This window comes from Arachis ipaensis, chromosome B2 (genome assembly GCF_059453495.1).
Source record: "Arachis ipaensis isolate K30076 ecotype BB chromosome B2, ASM5945349v1, whole genome shotgun sequence".
Classification (NCBI taxonomy): domain Eukaryota; kingdom Viridiplantae; phylum Streptophyta; class Magnoliopsida; order Fabales; family Fabaceae; genus Arachis; species Arachis ipaensis.
The window spans coordinates 97,030,273-97,050,380 of NC_142437.1; the positions used below are offsets into that span (position 1 = coordinate 97,030,273).

Below are 20,108 nucleotides of genomic sequence, written 5' to 3' on the forward strand. Positions count from 1 at the left end.
AAATAAGAATTTAATTGATAAAATTTAATTGGTTCAAGTTAGATTGGAAAGAGGTTTTTCTTTTTAAGTGAATCTAATCAATCCAATCTAATTAAATTCGGATTAAAGCGGGTTGAGTAATCGCCTATCCAATTGAAAATAGAATTTAGATAAAGGTCGAAAAAATAAGAAAAAATTTCTGTAATTAATATAAACTTAAGTATAGTCTTGTTTTCAACGTTTTAAATTCAACCGTATTGGAGATGATCATATGTATATTGAATAAATTACATGTTAAAAAATAGGATAAATCACATGAACAAATTGTGGTTTTTTCAGGTAGATAATGACTTTTGTAAACAATGTGAACAATGAGTAAATCAAACATCTAGCCATTAACAATGTGAACAATGAGTAAATCAAATTATCTCATAATCCTTAATATTAGGATAACTATCCGTACACCTAGTGAATTAAATATCTAGCCATTGTTAACTGTGTATGAGTAAATCAAATAAAAAAAATAACCATCTAATTAAAAATAATTAACATAATCATCTGCATACCTATTGAATTGCACATTCGATATATCCATTGTTCACATTGTTTAGTATTCTCATTGTCTCCCTATACTTTTCCAACAAATTGAATGGGTTCTAAATTTACATGAATGTCCTTAATGCAAAGAGGTTATCAGATGTCTCAATTGCATATTTATATAAATCGAATTCAATTAATTCAATTTACACTCTTTCAATGTAAATCAAATTCAATTGATTCGAATTAGTAGGTGTACTAGTAAATCGAATTCATTATAATCGATTAACTATGAAAAACTATTTTAGCAAAGTATCCCATAGGTTCATACGTTACATGCAGGTCCTCAAACTAGCTTTTCTAAATCAAAACTACTAAGCTCGATTTAGACTATTCCATGTAAAACGAAGCAAATAACTTCGATTTAGTGGGAGCAGCTTCTATGGAGGATTGGTTTCGATTTAATAGTTTTGATGCCGATGGTGAATCAAAACTACTTAATTCAATATACTGTATTTTGATACACACTCATAACATCTTTTAAGTCATTTACAATAATTACAAAAGATGTTTATAATAAAAAGTTTTAAAATTTTATAAAAATATTTAATTTAAAATTTGTATTAAAATTTTAGTTATAGTAATTAGAAAATGAATAATTACCATAAGAATTCTTACAAATTATAATAATATATAAATACAAAATAAATAAATAATTTAATATGGTACAACTAACTTAAATAATTTTATAAATTTTAAAATTTCTTTAAAAGATGTTATGAGTACTATAAAAATTTTCTTTGTAAAGGAGTTAACATAAATTGACTTACAAATTTTTATAGTACTGAAAATATTTTTTAAAGAATTTTTAAATTTTATAAAATTATTTATAATAAGAGAATATAGATGATAATAATAATAATAATAATAATAATAATAATAATAATAATAATAATAATAATAATAATAATAATAATAATAATTGTTGAGTTTGAAAAACTAACAATATATTATAGATGATGACTAAATATTATTATTGGGTTAAAAACCAATTATGTGCTTGATTATCTTGTTTAGTGTGCAGAAAATTAATTTAATCATACTGGCCCAAGGAGAAAGAAAAACAGGCCCAATAAACTAATGAAGCCCAATACTGATTCAGTTCAAACAAGCATATAATCACTAATCTAAAAAAAATTTGAGTGGCTGAAGTAAAAAAAAAATAAGGGAAGAAAGAAAGTAAGCTCATATCCAGAGTCAAGCCCAAATTGGTGGTCCAAGTCCAAATATTTAAACTTAGTTGGTAACTAAGTAATTCAAGTTTCATTTGCTTCTGAACCAAATACCACACCATGAAACAAAACTTTCTCTTCTTTCTCTTCTAACACCCACGTGAAAGCTCAGAAGAAAAGAAAGAAAAAGAAAAACTCTAAACCTAGGGCAAAATCAAAGAACAAAAGAGAGTTACCAAATTCAAGCAAGAAGAGGAAGTCAAAAAGGCTAGGACAAAAGGTAAGATCATATCCGAAGGGCAAATCACAAAAAGCATTTTTACATTTGTGCTTCATTGAAACTCGGTGAAGAAATCTTCACCTTGCATACACAAAAGTGGAAAGTTGAACATGTTGAAGATGGTGACAATCTGGTGTAAATCAACTTTTAAGAATCAAACTTGGGGACAAAGCAAGATTGAAGGGTTCAGATTCAAGAAGCAATTTGAAAAAGGTTGAAAGAGAAAATAGAAGGTATGGATGTATGTATGGTTAAGTCACTGCTTTTACTCTATCTCTCTTCTATCATGCCCCTACCGCTTCTAATTTTTTGGGAGAAAAAGTTAAACATGTGCTGAAGTAAGGTTTCAAGCTATGGAAGCTTTACTCCTCTATTAAAGGGGTGAACGGCCAAGGAATGGAGTAAGGAGAAAAAGCACAAAGTTTAGATTCCCATAGCTCATTGAGCTATCTATTCTTCTCCTTTATGGTTCTCATTGAATATCTTATTTTCTCAGTCTAGTCTTTTTTTTTTGTTTTCAATGGAAAAAAGCAGTACAATGAGGAATGTATGAAAAAGCCGTTGAGTAAAAAAAGGCAGAGAGAGTTAGACTTGAAGAAAAGCCAATGCTTATTTTAGAAATTTTTTGTAAGTTTTTCTGTTTTGTTGTCATGATCCTTAGGGGATTTCCTTGCAAGTTGGGTGAGTACCTTGCTGTTGAAAGCTAGGGTGAGTTCCTTGTCATATATGGTTTGGGTTAGAAATTGGATTTGTCCCAGATAGGATTGGGTAGAATTCTAGAAAAAAAATGGTGAATGTAATTCTGTTGAAAGATAGTGAAATTTCATCATAGTTATGATGGAGACTGGATGTAGGCTACATTGCACTGAGTAGTTGAATTAGGATATATCTCTGTGTCACTTCTTCTTTCTCTTCTCTCTTTCTGGTTTTGCACGTTAGGAGTCAAAACAGAATTATCTCCTGATTATTTTATCCATCTAAATTTCTCTGAGTCACACCTTGCACATAACTTTGTTTTGGCTCCTCCTTTGACTAGAGACAAAATAAAATAATCTCCTATCTTTCACTCGAAGTAGCACTCCAGAAACTAGAAGTTCCATCCAACTCCAAGATTAATCAAGCAAAGCAAAAAGAGGCCAATTTTTAACCCCCTTCTCTTAGCCACTAATATCCATCAATTGGTATTAGAGCTTGGTCTCAAAGAGACCAAGTTTTACAACTTGGAGGAAAGATCCAGATGGAAAACAACATGGGATCCAACACAGTGGCTTATACAGTAACAGAAGGGCAATCCAACAACATACCTCCATTCTTCAATGGGAAAAATTACAACTACTGGAAAGAAAGAATGAAGATTTTTGTTCAGTCTGTGGATTGTAACCTTTGGAAGATAATCATGAATGGTCCTCAAATTCCAACCAAAACAAGCGTTGAAGGTGTTGTATCTCTGAAAGCCGAAGTAGAGTGGAATGAAGATGATAAGAGAAAGGTGAAACTCAATGCCAAGGCTATCAACATGCTAAATTGCGCCATCAGCTTCGAGGAGTACCGAAATGTTTCAAGATGCAAAACAGTGAAGGAAATATGGGATAAGCTCCAAGTTACACATGAGGGCACCACACAAGTAAAAGAAACAAGGATTGACATGCTGAGCAAAGAGTATGAAATATTTACTATGAAGGAAGGAAAATCAATTGATGACATGCTTGAGAGGTTCTCTATCCTCATTAATATCTTGGATGCTATGGGATTACTCACTCCGAATAAGTACTAGTGAAGAAGGTCTTGAGAAGCCTAACAAAAGAGTGAAAAATTAAGGCTATTGTTATCTTTAAAAGCAGTAACCTAAGCCAAATGATCTGTGATGAACTGAGATCAAAGCTACCAGCTTATGAAATTACTCACATAAAAAAATGATACAAAAAAAGTGACTTTTAAATCTTTTGCAAAATCATTGGATGATAAATCTAGTGACTGTTTATCAGATGACGAGATTGTGTTTTTTGCTAGAAAACTTAGAAGATTGATGAGACAAAAAAGAAGGAGCAAAGGAGGCAGCTCAAAGGAATCAAAGAAAGACATAAGCAAGACCGTTTACCACAACTAGGGGTGTGCATGGTTCAGTTTTTTCATAAATTGAACTGAAACTGTACTAAACTATTTTAAATGGTTTAAAAATTGAACCAAATTGCTTTGTCACATAAGAAACTGGTTTTAAACCAGTTTATAATACAGTGTAAAAGTTTAAACCAATTCATAAAAATAAAACTAGTTTTAATTAAAAAAAACCAGTTTAAATCAGTTTATAAGCTAAAACTAGTTTTAATATATAAAAAAATAGTTTTTATATTCTCTCTCCCCCCCTCTCTCTCTCTTCTTCTCTCCCTCTTTCTCCTATCTCCCTCTCTCTCTCTCTCTCTCTCCCCCTCCCCTCTCTTTCTATCTTCATCTCTCTCCCTTCTCTTTCTATTCTTCTCTCCCTCTCTTTTCCCATGCTCTCTCTCTCCCCTTCTCTCTCTCCTTCCCTTATTCCTCTCTCTCCCCTCTCTCTTTTTCCTTCCCCTCTTTCTCCCCCTCTCTTTATCTTCTTCTCTCTCTCTTTCTCTTTCTCTCTCTCTCTCTCTCTCTATCTCTCTCTCTTTCTCTCTCCCTTTTCTCTCTCTCTCTCTCTCTCTCTCTCTCTCTCTCTCCCTTCCCCTTTCTATCTCTTTCCCTTCTCTCCCTCTCTCTTCCCATGATCTCTCTCCCACTCCTCTCTCTTCCTGTCTCTCTCTCTCTCCTTGCCCTCCTTTTTTCCTTTCCTTCTTTCTCTTCCTCTCTCTCCTCATCTCTCCCTTTTTCCTTCTCTCTCTTTCTCTCTCTCCTCATCTCTCCCCTTTTCCTCTCTCCCATCTTCTCCCAAAGTTTTTGCTTCTACCCTAAACCCCTTTATTCGTAGAACCTTTGTCATATACACCACCGCCACGCTCTGTCACAAACACAACCACACTCTCCCTCCTCCTTTTTCCACTCTCTCCCCATCTTTTCCATTTTTTTCTCTCTCTCTCTCTCTCCTCTCTTTTTAGCTTTTTCTTTTCCCTCTCTCTCTTTTTCTATCTCATTCTCTCTCTCTTTTCTCTCTCTTTGGAGAGAATCGGGGGAAGAGAGAGAAAATAGATAGAAAGTGAGAGAAGACTGAGAGATAAAGAGAAAATAGAGAGAAGAGGACGAAAGAGGAGAAGGAGAGAGAGGAGGAGAAAAAAGAAAGATATAGAGAGGATGAGAGAGAGGGGAAGGGAGAGAGAAAAAGAAGGAAAGGGGAGAGAGAGGAGAAGGAGAGAGAGAAAGAAGGAAATGGGAGAGAGAAAGGAGCAGAAGAGAGAAAGAGAAAAAAGGAAAAAAGGAGAGAAAGAAAGAGAGGAGGGAGATGGGAGAGAGATAGATAGATAAGAGAAATTAGAGAGATAGGGGGAGAGAAAGGGAAAGCAGGGAAAGAGAGGAGGGAGAAAAAGAAGGAAAGGAGAGAGAGAGAGAGGAAGAGAGAAGGGAAGGAAGGGAGAGGGGAGAGAGAGAGAATGTGGATAGGAGATAGAGATGGAAAAGAGTGTGAGAGAGAGAGAGGAAGGGGAGAGAGAAAGAGAGAAGAAGAGAGAGGAGAAGGAAGGGGGAAGAGAGATAGGGAGAGGGGAGAGAAAGAAAGGGGGAAAGCAGAGAGAAGGAGAGAGAGGGAAAGGAAAAAGAGAAGGGGAAGAGGAAGAGGAAAGAGAGAGAGGAGGATGAGAAAGAGGGAAAGGAGAGAGAGTGAGAGAAGGAGGGAGACAAAGAGGAGGGGGAGCAAGATGAAAATGTGAAAGAGAGAGAGAGAGAGAGAGAGAAAGGAGATAAGGAGAGAGAAAGGAGAGAAGGAGAGAGAAAAGGAAAAGAGAGAAGGGAGAGAGAGAGAGAGAGAGAGAGAGAGAGAGAGAGAGAGAAAGGAGAGAGGAGGGGGAGAAAGAGGAGAGAGAGAGAGGAAGAGAGAGAAGGGAGAGAAAGAGAGGGAGAGAATGGGATAGAAAGAGTATGTAAAAACTAATGTGGGAGTTTGAATAAAACCAGTTTTAATTTGGTTTAAAACTAAACTAAACCATAAAAATTGGTTTTTAATAAACTAGTTTTCATAAGAACTATGGTTTTAGTTCAGTTCAATAAAACCAGTTTTTTTGCACACCCCTGGCCACAACTGCAGAGAAGCTAGACATTACAAATATTATTGTCCCAAGCTCAAGAGAGAAGACAAGTCTCGGAAGGACAAGAAGAAAGGACTCATAACTTCTCGGGAAGATCTAAAAAATGATACTGAAAAGGATGAAGAGTCAGGCAACAACTCTCAAGCATGCTTAATGGTAGACCACAGTCATAATGATGAGGTAATCTTTCTTGAACCCACTAATGAAGAACTCCATCTTATGGTTAATGATCTTACTGAGAAAATTAGAAATTTCTTGAATCAATGCCATGAACTTGAATTTGAAAATGACATTTTCAAGATTAAAAATGCTTCCCTCAAAGAAAAATTAAAAGAATCCGACTGTGATGTTAATCTTGTTGAAGAAAACAAAAGGCTTAGATCTGAAATTAAAAATCTTGAAGGAAAGCATTCTGTTGTTGCCTATTTGAATTGCATTGAAGAAAATGAAAGGTTGCATAAGGTGATTAAGGGTCTAAATCAAGACATAGCTAAATTTGCTCAAAGTTCTACAAATTTAGACAAATTATTAGCTAGTCAAAGACCTCTTTTTAAAAGGTTGGGTTGAAGTATCATGAAAAATCTGAATCTGTTTTTGAAAAATCATGCTTTGAGAATGAAGCCTCAACTTCTAAAGACAAAATCTTTCAAACTCAAACCACTTTAAAAAATTAGCAAGAAATAATTTTTGTCATACATGCAATCGGTTTGGTCATTTGCCTATTTAATGTTTTATCTTTGAAAGAAAGATTGGTGATAACGTTTACAAAGTGATTGGAAAATACAATGCTCATGGACAACCAAGAATGTTTGACATTAAAGGATCCAAATTGATTTGGATACCTAAGGTCACTTAAAAGTATTGTGCAGTTTTGCCTAGCATTCAAGAAGAAGAATGACATGTGGTACTTGGATAGTGGATGCTTTAGGCATATGAACGGAAAGTCTACATTCTTCATCAAACTTGACAAATACGATGGAGGCTTTGTGACTTCAGGTAATAATGAAAAGAGAAAGATTGTGGTCATGGTTAAGGTTGGTAAGAGTTTCTCCACCTTCATTAATGATGTATTCTTAGTTGATGGATTGAAACATAATCTTCTAAGCATTAGCCAATTATGTGATTTAGTTTATTTGGTTATTTTCAAAAGGTTAGAATACTTAGTTGTGTGTGAAAATTCTGGTGAAACTTTGTTTGTAGCTAAAAGATGCAATAATGTGTATGGACTCACCTTGGAGGAACTAAAAGAATAAAATGTAGCATGCTTTACTTTCATTGAATCTGAAAAATAGTTATGGCACAAGAAATTAGGACATGCTAGAATGATTCAAATTTCTAAACTTGTGAAAAAGAATTTGGTAAGAGGTCTTCCAAAAATCAAATTCGACAAGAACATCACTTGTGATGCTTGTCAATTACGTAAACAAACTAAAAGTACTTTTAAACTGAAGGATGACATCTCTACCAAAAGACCACTGAAAATGTTATATATTGATCTTTTTCGTCCCAATAGGACTCAAAGCCTAGGTGGTAAATATTATAGTTTGGTAGTGGTTGATGATTATACAAGATTTGGATGGGTACTTTTTTAGCTCATAGGAATGATGCCTTTCTTGCTTTTTCAACCCTATGCAAAAAGATTCAAAATGAAAAAAATTTGAAAATAGTTTCCATAAGAAGTGATCATGGAAAAGAGTTTGAAAACCAAGATTTTGAATCATTTTGTGATAAATTTGGTATTTCACATAATTTTATGTCCTAGAATACCTCAACAAAATGGGATTGTTGAAAGGATAAATAGAAGCCTTCAAGAAATGGATAGGGCAATGTTTGTGAAAATGAAATTCCGAAATTCCTTTGGGTTGAAGCAGTAAACACTGCTTGTTATATTTTAAACCGAACCATCATTCAAAATTTTTTAAAGAAAACACCATATGAGCTTTGGAAAGGAATACCACCTAACTTCAAGTATTTTCATGTTTTTGGATGCAAATACTTTGTTTTAAATACTAAAGACAATCTTGAAAAGTTTGATCCAAAATCCTATGAAGATATTTTTGTTGGTTATTCAACCACTAGTAAAGTATACATAGTTTACCTAAAGGAACATAGAATTATAGAAGAGTCCATACATGTTGTCTTTTGTGATTCTAACACCATTTCAAGAGTTGTTGGGGAGAATGATGCAGGAATTGAAACTGAATTAAGCTATGAAGACAAATCAGAACTCACATTGAAAAATGCTATTTCTTATTCTGCAGAACAAAATGCAATAGACAATTCTATTTTGTCTCCTACTGAAGTAGAGAACTCTGAAAATCTCAAGAATACAGAACTCAGTCATATCTAACCTGAGATCACTTCAACAAAACCCAAAGAATGAAAGTTCTTGAAGAACTATCTACATGAGTTTATTATTGGAGATTTATCTCATGGAGTTACCACAAGATCTTCAAGTAGAAAAAAGGCAGAACTGAATAATCTAGCTCTCATATCTCAAGTGAAACCCCAAAATGTGAAGGAAGCACTTGATGATCCTTTTTGGATCAAGGCAATGGAGGAAGAATTAGTCCAATTTAGAAAGAATGAGGTTTGGACTTTGGTGTTTGATTCAAAATTTTCAAAATTAATGAGGCAACTTGCAAGAAAACACAAGATGAGAGGTGGAAACATAGGATTGAGCAATCGAACCCCTCACCGGATATCTATACCCTCTAATCGCTCAGGCGTTTAGGGTTGATTCACTTAATTCTCCTTTAATCATGCTTTCCAAGATTTATTTTTTATCTAACAATCAACAATTATTCAATGCATGCATACAAGTATCATGAGAACTTTTTCAATGTTGTAATGGGGCTAGGGTAGAGGTAAGGATACATATGATCAAGTGAGCTTGAAATTTGAATTTTTGATTAACTTAAATTCTCACCTAACACATATAACAACCTATACAATTCAAATGCAAACATAACTACCCATTTTTTACTTTTTATTACACACTCATGCATTCTCTTTTTAATCACATCCCATATGTATTGTTATTACTTTTTCTTTGGGACTAACATTTGTCCCCTTTTATTGTTTTTATTTTCTCTTTTTTTCTTTTTCTTTTTCTTCTTTTTTATTTTCTTTTTCTTTTTTTTCTTTTTTTTCAAAATAAAAAATATATAAAAGTATCAATACATATGGTTTAAACATTTAATGTATGAGTATGTATCCAATTTCCAAAATTTTAACAAAGCTACAAAATACACTTTTATCTCTACCAATGTTCCCAAACTTTTCCCACTTGAATGATATAAACTCTCACTAGTCTAAACTAATCAAAGATCCAAATTAAGGATATTTATTATTTTTTACTTAGAAGTACTGATGTGCACAAATAAAGAACAAAAGGGGATTAAAATAGGCTCAAAATTGGCTAACAATGGTGGATAAAAGGGGTAAGGCCATTTGGGTAAGTGAGCTCAAATAAAATAAAAGCCTCAATCATATAAATGCATTCATACACAAAATAATGGACATAAAGAATTAAACAAATCAAAGATTACAATCATAGAAAGAGAATAACACACACAAGAATGAAAATAGTGGTTATATGATACAACCACACAATTAGGCTCAAATCTCACAAGGTTGTGTATTCTTAGCTCTAAAACTATGTTCCACAAATAATTCAAGCAAGTTTGAAAAATAGTATTTCGAATTTAATCAATGGAATGCCTTAAAAGAGATTTCTTGAAAATTCTTTTGTTGTTTTTAATGAACCTATTTCCTATACTAGGCAAAATACAAATATTCACTACAATAAAAGCAAAATAAGCAAGATACGGTGCAAAAGTAAAAAATATCAATAGACATCCACAAAACATAATATTTAAAAAAAAAACAAAATAGAGTGCAAAAGTCTTCAGAAAGAGAAATTTACGCCCCATAATTGCAAATCTTCTCCCACACTTAATCGTTGCACAGTCCTCCGTGCAAGCATCATAATCCAGGGAGAATGGCTCAATAGCACTCCATCTTCAGCTAGTGGATGCAGGGCTCGAGCTGCTGTATAAAACAAATAAACAGGAATTAAGAAAGAGTTCATAGTAGTGTAGTATGATAAAAAATAATGTGTGTATTCTAAATGTGCGCGCGATTAGAACATACACATTGGCTGGTTAAAACGGCAACCACACAAACAAAAAGTAAGCATGTGCTCCTCCATTAAATGGCTAAGATGCAAGCAATGGATGAGCATCAATTAAAACACAAGCAAGCTTAGGCAATGACAACAAGAGTGAATTTAATTTAGGAAATATTGGATTAAAATTGTGCAAGTGAAAGCGCAAGATTAATATAAAATAGCACAACAAACAATAACCAATTCAATGATGAAAAGAAAACTACTTATTCATCCTCAAGAATAATGAAATAATCACATGGATAAGGTGCTTGTTGCAAAAAAGGACAAGCTTGACAAGAATCAAGTCAAGTCACTCAAACAAATGCAAAGCGTTAAAGAACAAAAATCTTGGTATGTGATTATATCGCTTTGAAAATCTTGATGACAAGTAATTCAATTCAATTCACTAATATTCAATGCACTTGCTAAAAAAAATTTACCTAAGATGCAATAAAACATACATGTTCAAAGCCACTAAGTACTAGTAATTTAAAGCATAGTATAAGTGCATCGATTAATTTCAATCTTAAATAACATCAATGATCATCTAATGTGCATGATTAGATTGCCAAACAAGGATATAGTTTAACGCATATGATAGCTACAACATATGAATCAAACTCAAAATTCATTCAGGCAATTAAACAAACACTTGGTGCTCAGTGCACATATTTATCAAATTTAATCCAAATTTCAACAACAATCAACCCAATTCAACAGCAAACCAACACTTGCAAACTATGTAAGCAACAAACAACTAATCTAATCCTAATATAATTGCTCAATTTAAAAATAAAATGTAATTAAAACTAATTAGACAAAGGAGAAAACAGGGAAAAAGTAAGAACCTGAGTTAAAAAAAGAGAAGAATAGGGGGAGATGTTGTAGTGGTGCTAGGGTATTGCCACTAGCAGAGTCACGGCAGGCTAGGCTTTGCTGGAAAAGAGCCACATAATTCTGGTTGTTGAGGCTGGGAGCAGAGCTCGAAGGTGAAGGGTAGTTGAGGAAGAGAGAGAGAGAGAGAGAGAGAGAGAGAGAGAGAGAGAGAGAGAGAGAGAGAGATGGCGGTGATTATGGCATTACAAGAAGAAAGGCCTATGGCCACGCTTTTTTCTTGGTACGCTTTAAAAGCGTGGCCAAAAGTGGTTAATGGCCACGCTTTTATGAGGGTGGCAACTGAATGGATATTTGACCACGTTTTTTTTGCTACGCTTCAAAAGCGTGGCAAAAAGGGTCAATGGCCACGCTTTTATGAGGGTGGCAATTGATTTGAGATTTGGCCACACTTTTTTTGCCACGATGCACCACTATTTTGTGGTACATCTTGTGCTTAATTGAGTGGATTTTATCCACTAAACTCACACTTATTCATAGAATTCGCATGTTTTACATTTTCCCTTCCTGATTTTGTGCTATGATTGAAAATATGCTTCTTTGGCCTTAATTTTGCTATGTTTAATCCTTTCTTATTACCATTCAATGCCTTGATATGTGTGTTAAGTGTTTTCAAGGTTTATAGGGTAGGAATGGCTTAGAGGATGGAAAGGAAGCATGCAAAAGTGGAAGGAATACAAGAAACTGAAGGAATTGCTGAGCTGTCCAGCCTGACCTCTTCTCACTCAATTGGTCATAACGTGAGCTACAGAGGTCCAAATGAGACAGTTCAAGTTACGTTGGAAAGCTAACATCCGGGGCTTCGAAATGATATATAATTTGCCATAGTGGCCGTAAATATAGGTGACGCGCACGTGTCATATCACGCGCACACGTCGCATTGACGATAAACCAGCGTGTTAAGATTCGGAACCAGCAATTTCTAGGCTGTTTTTGACCCAGTTTTTGGCCCAAAAAACACAGATTAGAGGCTATAAAGTGGGAGAATCAATTCATTCATTCACACAACTTTCATATACACAATTTTAGGTTTTAGATGTAGTTTCTGGTGGGAGAGGCTCTCTCCTCTCTCTTAGGTTTTAGGATTAGGATTTCTCTTAGTTTTAGGTTCATTCCTTCTCAATTCCAGGTTCAATGTTCCTTTAATTTAACTTCTCTTCTACTTTTATTTACTCTATTACTTAAGTTATTTATTTTTCCAATTTGGTTTATGAACTCCATATTAGATTTGATTTCTTTATTTAATGCAATTTGAGGTATTTCAGATTTATGATTGCTTTCTTCAATTTTTATTATTGATATTTTCAGTTTAATTTAGATTTCTCTCCTTTTGGCTTTGGTTGAGTAATTGGTGACACTTGAGTTATCAAACTCCTTTGTTGATTGATAATTGGAATTTGCTGGTTGATTTGGATCCCTCTAAAGCTAGTCTTTCCTTAGGAGTTGACTAGGACTTGAGGAATCCCATTGACTAGTCCACTTGACTTTCCTTTATTTAGTAAGGGTTAACTAAGTGGGAGCAATAAACAATTCTCATCACAATTGATAAGGATAACTAGGATGGGATTTCCAGTTTTCATACCTTGCCAAGAGTTTTCTAATTATTAATTTACTTTCTTGCCAATTTATTTTCTTGTTCCCTATTTCAAAAATCCAAAAAGATAACTTTTCCATAACCAATAATAAATCATACTTCCCTGCAATTCCTTGAGAGACGACCCGAGGTTTAAATACTTCGGTTATAAATTTTATTGGGTTTGCTTTAGTGACAACCAAAAATTTTGTACGAAAGGATTCTCTGTTGGTTTAGAAACTATAATAGCAACGAGAATTTATTTATTGAGAATTCTTTACTAGTAACTCTGTAATATCCCACTCAAAAGCATAAAACTAGGAATCCTGAATCCTAGAGAGAGGAGAGAGCCTCTCTCTCTAAAAACTACATCTAAAATCCAAAATTGTGTATATGAAAGTTGTGTGAATGAATGAATTGATTTTCCCACTTTATACCTTCTAATCTGTGTTTTCTGGGCCAAAAACTGGGTCAAAACCAGCACAGAAATCGCTAGTTGCGAATCTTAACACACTGGTTTATCGTCAATGCGACGCGTGCGCGTGATATGACGTGTGTGTGTCGCCTAGATGTATGGACACTATGGCAATATATATATCATTTTAAAACCTCGGATGTTAGCTTTTCAACGCAATTGGAACTGTCTCATTTGAACCTCTGTAGCCCAAGTTATGACCGATTGAGTGAGAAGATGTCAGGCTGGACAGCTTAGCAATTCCTTCAGTTTCTTGTATTCCTTCCACTTTTGCATGCTTCCTTTCCATCCTCTAAGCCATTCCTGCCCTATAAACCTTGAAAACACTTAACACACATATCAATACATTGAATGGTAATAAGAGAGGATTAAACATAGCAAAATTAAGGCCAAAGAAGCATATTTTCAATCATAGCACAAAATCAGGAAGGGAAAATGTAAAACATGCAAATTCTATGAATAAGTGTGAGTTTAGTGGATAAAATCCACTCAATTAAGCATAAGATGTACCACGAAATAGTGGTTCATCAAATCTTCCCACACTTAAACATTAGCATGTCTTCATGCTAAGCTCAGGAGAAGCTACAAAGCAGTGAAAAGGAATGGTAGAAATTATGAAATGCAACCTATCTATATGAATGAAACTAAATGCAAAATATTTCTTCCTTCTTGGTTAAAAGTAAATAAATTCTCCAAGACAAACATAAATCAGATTTCACTAATTCAAATCACACAGTAAAAGGCAAGTAAACTTGTAAGAAAGTAGCTCATGAAAGCAGGGAACATAGAATCAAGCGTTGAACCCTCGCTGGTAGTGTATATGCACTCTAATTGCTCAAGTGTATAGGGTAAATCACTCTACTCTTCTCTAATCATGCTTTCTAAATTCTTCATCTAACCAATCAACAAATATTTAGTATACCAATGCAAACATCATGAGGTCTTTTCAGGGTTGTAATGGGGCTAAGGTGAGGGTGAGGATATATGTATGGTCAAGTGAGCTGAAATATGAATCTTTGACTAACCTAAGCTTTCACCTAACACACACACTCTATATACTTTTAAATTCATGCCTAGTTACCCAAAATTCCCACTTTTTCATCTCATACTCATGCATCAACTTTTCTTTTAATTTTATCACATATGCATTAATCTTTTCATTAACTTAACTTAGCATTGGGGTGATTTTGTCCCCTTATTTATTTACTTATTTATTGAATATTTTTGGTTTTTTTCTTTTTTCTCTTTTTTTTTTATTTTTTTAAATAGAAAAATAAACATAACTTATCAATGCACATGGATTTTTAATTTTTCTGGTCTCACATGAGTAGGTACCCAAATTCCCAATATTTTATCAAAGTAAAAACATAACGCATTCCCTTATTAACCCATGTTCCCACAGTTTTCCCACACTTAATTGATACACAATCTCTATCTTAAGCTAACTGATGAGCGGATAATTTATACGCTTTTTGGCATTATTTTTACATAGTTTTTAGTATCATTTGATTAGTTTTTAGTATATTTTTATTAGTTTTTAATTAAAAATCACATTTCTGGACTTTACTAGGAGTTTGTGTTTTTCTGTGATTTCAGGTATTTTCTGACTGAAATTGAAGGACTTGAGCAAAAATCTGATTCAGAGGCTGAAGAAGGACTGTAGATGCTGTTGGATTCTGACCTCCCTGCACTCAAAGTGGATTTTCTGGAGCTACATAAATCTAAATGGCGGGCTCTCAATTGCGTTGGAAAGTAGACATCCAGGGCTTTCAAGCAATATATAATAGTCCATACTTTGCCTAAGTTTAGACGACACAAAATGGTGTTCAACGCCAGCTTTCTGCCCTATTCTGGCGTTAAACGCCAGAAACAAGTTGCAAAGCAGAGTTAAACGCCAGAAACAAGTTACAAACTGGCGTTCAACTCCAAGGAAGACCTTTACACGTGAAAGCTTCAACGCTCAGCCCAAGCACATACCAAGTGGGCCCGGAAGTGGATTTCTGCATCATTTACTCATTTCTGTAAACCCTAGTAACTAGTTTAGTATAAATAGGACTTTTTACTATTGTATTTACATCTCTGGCTAGTCTTTGGCAAATTTTATGTTCTGAGATCACGTTTAGGGGGCTGGCCATTCGGCCATGCCTGGACCTTGTTCTTATGTATTTTCAACGGTAGAGTTTCTACACACCATAGATTAAGGTGTGGAGTTCTGCTGTTCCTCATGAATTAATGCAAAGTACTATTGTTTTTCTATTCAACTCAAGCCTATTTCTTCTCTAAGATATTCATTCGCACACAAGAACATGATGAATGTGATGATTATGTGACGCTCATCACCATTCTCACTTATGAACGCGTGCCTGACAAACACTTCCGTTCTACATGAAAGCAAGCTTGAATGCATATCTCTTAGCCTTCTGATCTACAATCAGAGTCTTCGTGGTATAGGCTAGAATTATTGGTGACCATTCTTGAGATCTGGAAAGTCTAAACCTTGTCTGTGGTATTCCGAGTAGGATCTGGGAAGGGATGGCTGTGACGAGCTTCAAACTCGCGAGTGCTAGGCATAGTGACAGACGCAAAAGGATTACTGAATCCTATTCTAGCATGATCGAGAACCGACAAATGATTAGCCGTGCGGTGATAGCGCATTTGAACCATTTTCACTGAGAAGACGGGATGTAACCATTAACAACAGTGATGCCCAACATACAGCTTGCCATGGAAAGGAGTATGAATGATTGGATGAAAGCAGTAGGAAAGCAGAGGTTCAGAAGGAATAAAAGCATCTCCATACGCTTATCTGAAATTCTCACCAATGAATTACATAAGTATTTCTATCCTATTTTATATTTTAATTATATTTTAATTATCAAATCTCCATAACCAATTGAATCCGCCTGACTGAGATTTACAAGGTGACCATAGCTTGCTTCAAACCAACAATCTCCATGGGATCGACCCTTACTCACGTAAGGTTTATTACTTGGACGACCCAGTGCACTTGCTGGTTAGTTGTGCGAAGTTGTGAAAAAGAACTAAGATTATGAACGTGCGTATTAAGTTTTTGGCGCCATTACCAAGGAATGAACGATCACGATTTCGTGCTTTTTGGCGCCGTTGTCGGGGATTGTTCGAGTTTGGACAACTGACGGTTCATCTTATTGCTTAGATTAGGTAATTTTATTTTAATTTTAATTTTTTGTTTTTTTTCTTTTTATTTTTGAAAAATTTTCAAAAAAAAAAAATAATAAATTATTTTATGGCTTCAGAATTTTTAAGAATGAATTCTAGAGTTTCATGATGATATGTTGAAGTCTGGCTGGCTGTGAAGTCATGTCTAATCTTTTGGACCGAGGTTTCAACTCGTCATCACAAGAGATTTTTTTTTATTCTCATCAATTCAGCTGTTGTATGCCTGATTTGTATCTTAAAGCTTGGCTAGCTATTGGCCATGTCTAGTGTTTTGGACCGGAGCTTTCACTGAAAGCTTGGCTGGCTAGTAAGCCATGTCTAATTCCTGGACCGGAGCTTTAGACTAACGTTGCATGATTCCTGGAATTCTCATTAGAAATTTGGAAATTCTTATTTTTCTTTTTCTAAAATAATTTTTGAAAAAAATTACAAAAAAATTTAATAAAATCATAAGAACTAAAAATTTGATATTTCTTGTTTGAGTCTAGTGTCAATTTGTAAGTTTGGTGTCAATTGCATCTTTTTAATTTTCACTAAAAATTTTCGAAAAACTCATACATGTGTTCTTCATGATCTTCAAGTTATTCTTGATGAACTTCATTGTTTGATCTTTGCATTTTCATGTTTTGTATCTTTTCTTTTTTTTCATATGCATTTTCAATTTGTTAGTGTCTAAAGTTTGAAAATTTCTAAGTTTGGTGTCTTGCATGTTTTTCTTTTCTTAAAAATTTTCAAAAATAAGTTCTTGGTGTTCATCTTGACATTCAAAGTGTTCTTGCATGCATTGTGTGTTTTGATTCATAATTTTCATGTTTTGAGTCTTTTTATTGTTTTTCTCTTTCTTCATTGAAAATTAAAAAATAAAAAATATCTTTCCCTTTTTCTTCTCATAAATTTTGAATATTTGAGTTGACTTTTTCAAAAATTTTTCAAAATTTAGTTGTTTCTTATGAGTCAAATCAAAATTTCAATTTAAAAATTCTATCTTTTTCAAATCTTTTTTTTTAAAAATCAAATCTTATTCATTTTTTCTTTCATATTTTCGAAAATTCAAATTGATTTTCAAAAATTTTTTTCTTATTTTATTCCATATTTTTTAAAATCTTTACTAATAATTAATGTGATTGATTCAAAAAAATTTTTTTTTTGAGTTTGTTACTTGCCTATTAAAAAAGGTTCAATCTTTAAATTTTAGAATTATATCTTTTAGTTTCTTGTTAGTCAAGTAATCAATTTCAATTTTCAAAATCAAATCTTTTTAATTTCCAATTCAAATCTTTTTCAAAATGATTTTCAATCATATCTTTTTCAATTTCAATCATATCTTTTTCAAAATTAATTTCAAAATCTTTTCTAACTTCTCACCCTTTCAAATTTGATTTTCAAATCTTTTTCAATTAACTACTTGACTTTTTGGTTTATTTTTAAAAAGTTTTCTATTTCAATCATATCTTTTTCAAAACCACCTAACTAATTTTCTCTCTCTAATTTTTGAAAACTCCTATCCACTTTTTCAAAATTCTTTTTAATTAACTAATTGTTTCAAATTTTAATTTTAATTTTTTTTCTCTTTTTAATTTTTGAATTCTAACTAAATTTTAAAATAAAAACAAAAATATTTTCCTTTTAGTTTAAATTAAATTCGAATTTTCTCCCCCCTCTCTCATCTCCTTCTATTTATTTATTTATCTACTAACACCCCTCTTTCACTCAAAAATTCGAACCCACTCTTCTCCTCTGTGTTCGAATTCTTATCTTTTCCTTCTTCTATTTTTCTCTTCTTATACTCATATAAGGAATCTCTATACTGTGACATAGAGGATTCCATATTTTTTTTTCTGTTCTCTTCTTTTTCATATGAGTAGGAACAAGGATAAGAACATTCTTGTTGAAGCCGATCCTGAACCTGAAAGGACTCTGAAGAGGAAGCTAAAGCACAACTCTCTAGAGAAAATCAGACAGAAATTTTTGAAAAAGAAGGAGACATGGCCGAAAATAATAACAATGGTGGAGATGCAAGAAAGATGCTTGGTGACTTTACTGCACCATATTCCAACTTACATGGAAGAAGCATCTCAATCTCTGCCATTGGAGCAAACAATTTTGAGCTAAAGCCTCAATTAGTTTCTCTGATGCAACAGAATTGCAAGTTTCATGGACTTCTATCAGAAGATCCTTTTCAGTTCTTAACTGAATCCTTGCAAATCTGTGATACTGTTAAGACCAATGGGGTTGATCCCGAGGTCTACAGGCTTATGCTTTTCCCGTTTACTGTAAGAGACAGAGTTAGAATATGGTTGGACTCTCAACCTAAAGATAGCCTGAACTCTTGGGATAAGCTGGTCACGACTTTCTTAGCCAAGTTCTTTCCTCCTCAAAAGCTTAGCAAGCTTAGAGTGGATGTTCAAACCTTCAAACAGAAAGAAGGTGAATCCCTCTATGAAGCTTAGGAGAGATACAAGCAACTGACCAAAAAGTGTCCTTTTGACATGCTTTCAGAATGGACCATCCTGGATATATTATATGATGGTCTGTCTGAATTATCAAAGATGTCATTGGACCATTCTGCAGGTGGATCCATTCACCTAAAGAAAACGCATGCAGAAGCTCAGGAACTCATTGACATGGTTGCAAATAACCAGTTCATGTACACTTTTGAAAGGAATCCTGTGAGTAATGGGACACCTCAGAGGAAGGGAGTTCTTGAAATTGATACTTTGAATGCCATATTGGCTCAGAATAAAATATTGACTCAGCAAGTCAATATGATTTCTCAGAGTCTGAATGGATTTCAAGCTGCATCCAACAGTACTAAAGAAGCATCTTCTGAAGAAGAAGCTTATGATCCTGAGAACCTTGCAATAGCAGAGGTGAATTACATGGGAGAACTCTATGGAAACACCTATAATCCCTCATGGAGAAATCATCCAAATTTCTCATGGAAGGATCAACAAAAGCCTCAACAAGGCTTTAATAATGGTGGAAGAAACAGGTTTAGCAATAGCAAGCCTTTTCCATCATCCTCTCAGCAACAGACAGAGAATTCTGAGCAGAATCCATCTAGCTTAGCAAATATAGTCTCTGATCTATCTAAGGCCACTCTAAGCTTCATGAATGAAACAAGGTCCTCCATTAGAAATTTGGAGGCACAAGTAAGCCAGCTGAGTAAAAGAGTCACTGAAACTCCTCCTAGTACTCTCCCAAGCAATACAGAAGAGAATCCAAAAAGAGAGTGCAAGGCCATAACCTTACTCGGTGTGGCCGAACCCAAAGAGGAGGAGAAGGACGTGAATCCTAGTGAAGAAGACCTCCTGGGACGTTCACTGACCAATAAGGAGTTTTTCTTTGAGGAACCAAAGGAATCTGAGGCTCATCTAGAGACCATAGAGATTCCATTGAACCTCCTTTTACCATTCATGAGCTCTGATGACTATTCTTCCTCTGAAGAGGATGAAGACATCATTGAAGAGCAGGTTGCTAAATATCTAGGAGCCATCATGAAGTTGAATGCCAGTTTATTTGGTAATGATACTTGGGAGGATGAACCCCCCTTGTTCACCAATG

The 20,108-nt window shown here is 34.2% G+C and overlaps 1 protein-coding gene and 1 non-coding gene across 2 annotated transcripts; one reads left to right on the forward strand and one right to left on the reverse strand.

Moving 5' to 3' along the window:
* The first annotated feature begins 3,265 nt into the window (after positions 1-3,265).
* On the forward strand, positions 3,266-3,802 carry LOC148574939 (uncharacterized). Its single transcript, XM_088505992.1, has one exon. The coding sequence runs from the start codon at positions 3,266-3,268 to the stop codon at positions 3,800-3,802; it is 537 nt and encodes a 178-aa protein (XP_088362118.1).
* A 15,129-nt stretch (positions 3,803-18,931) lies between these two features.
* On the reverse strand, positions 18,932-19,039 carry LOC148574940 (small nucleolar RNA R71). The gene has a single exon (XR_015905760.1). It is a non-coding gene; the product is annotated as a small nucleolar RNA R71 (small nucleolar RNA).
* Positions 19,040-20,108: the final 1,069 nt, after the last annotated feature.

Bases quoted from the DNA above. Each gene is read 5' to 3' on its own strand.
- LOC148574939 (XM_088505992.1), top strand. From the start codon at position 3,266: ATGGAAAACAACATGGGATCCAACACAGTGGCTTATACAGTAACAGAA.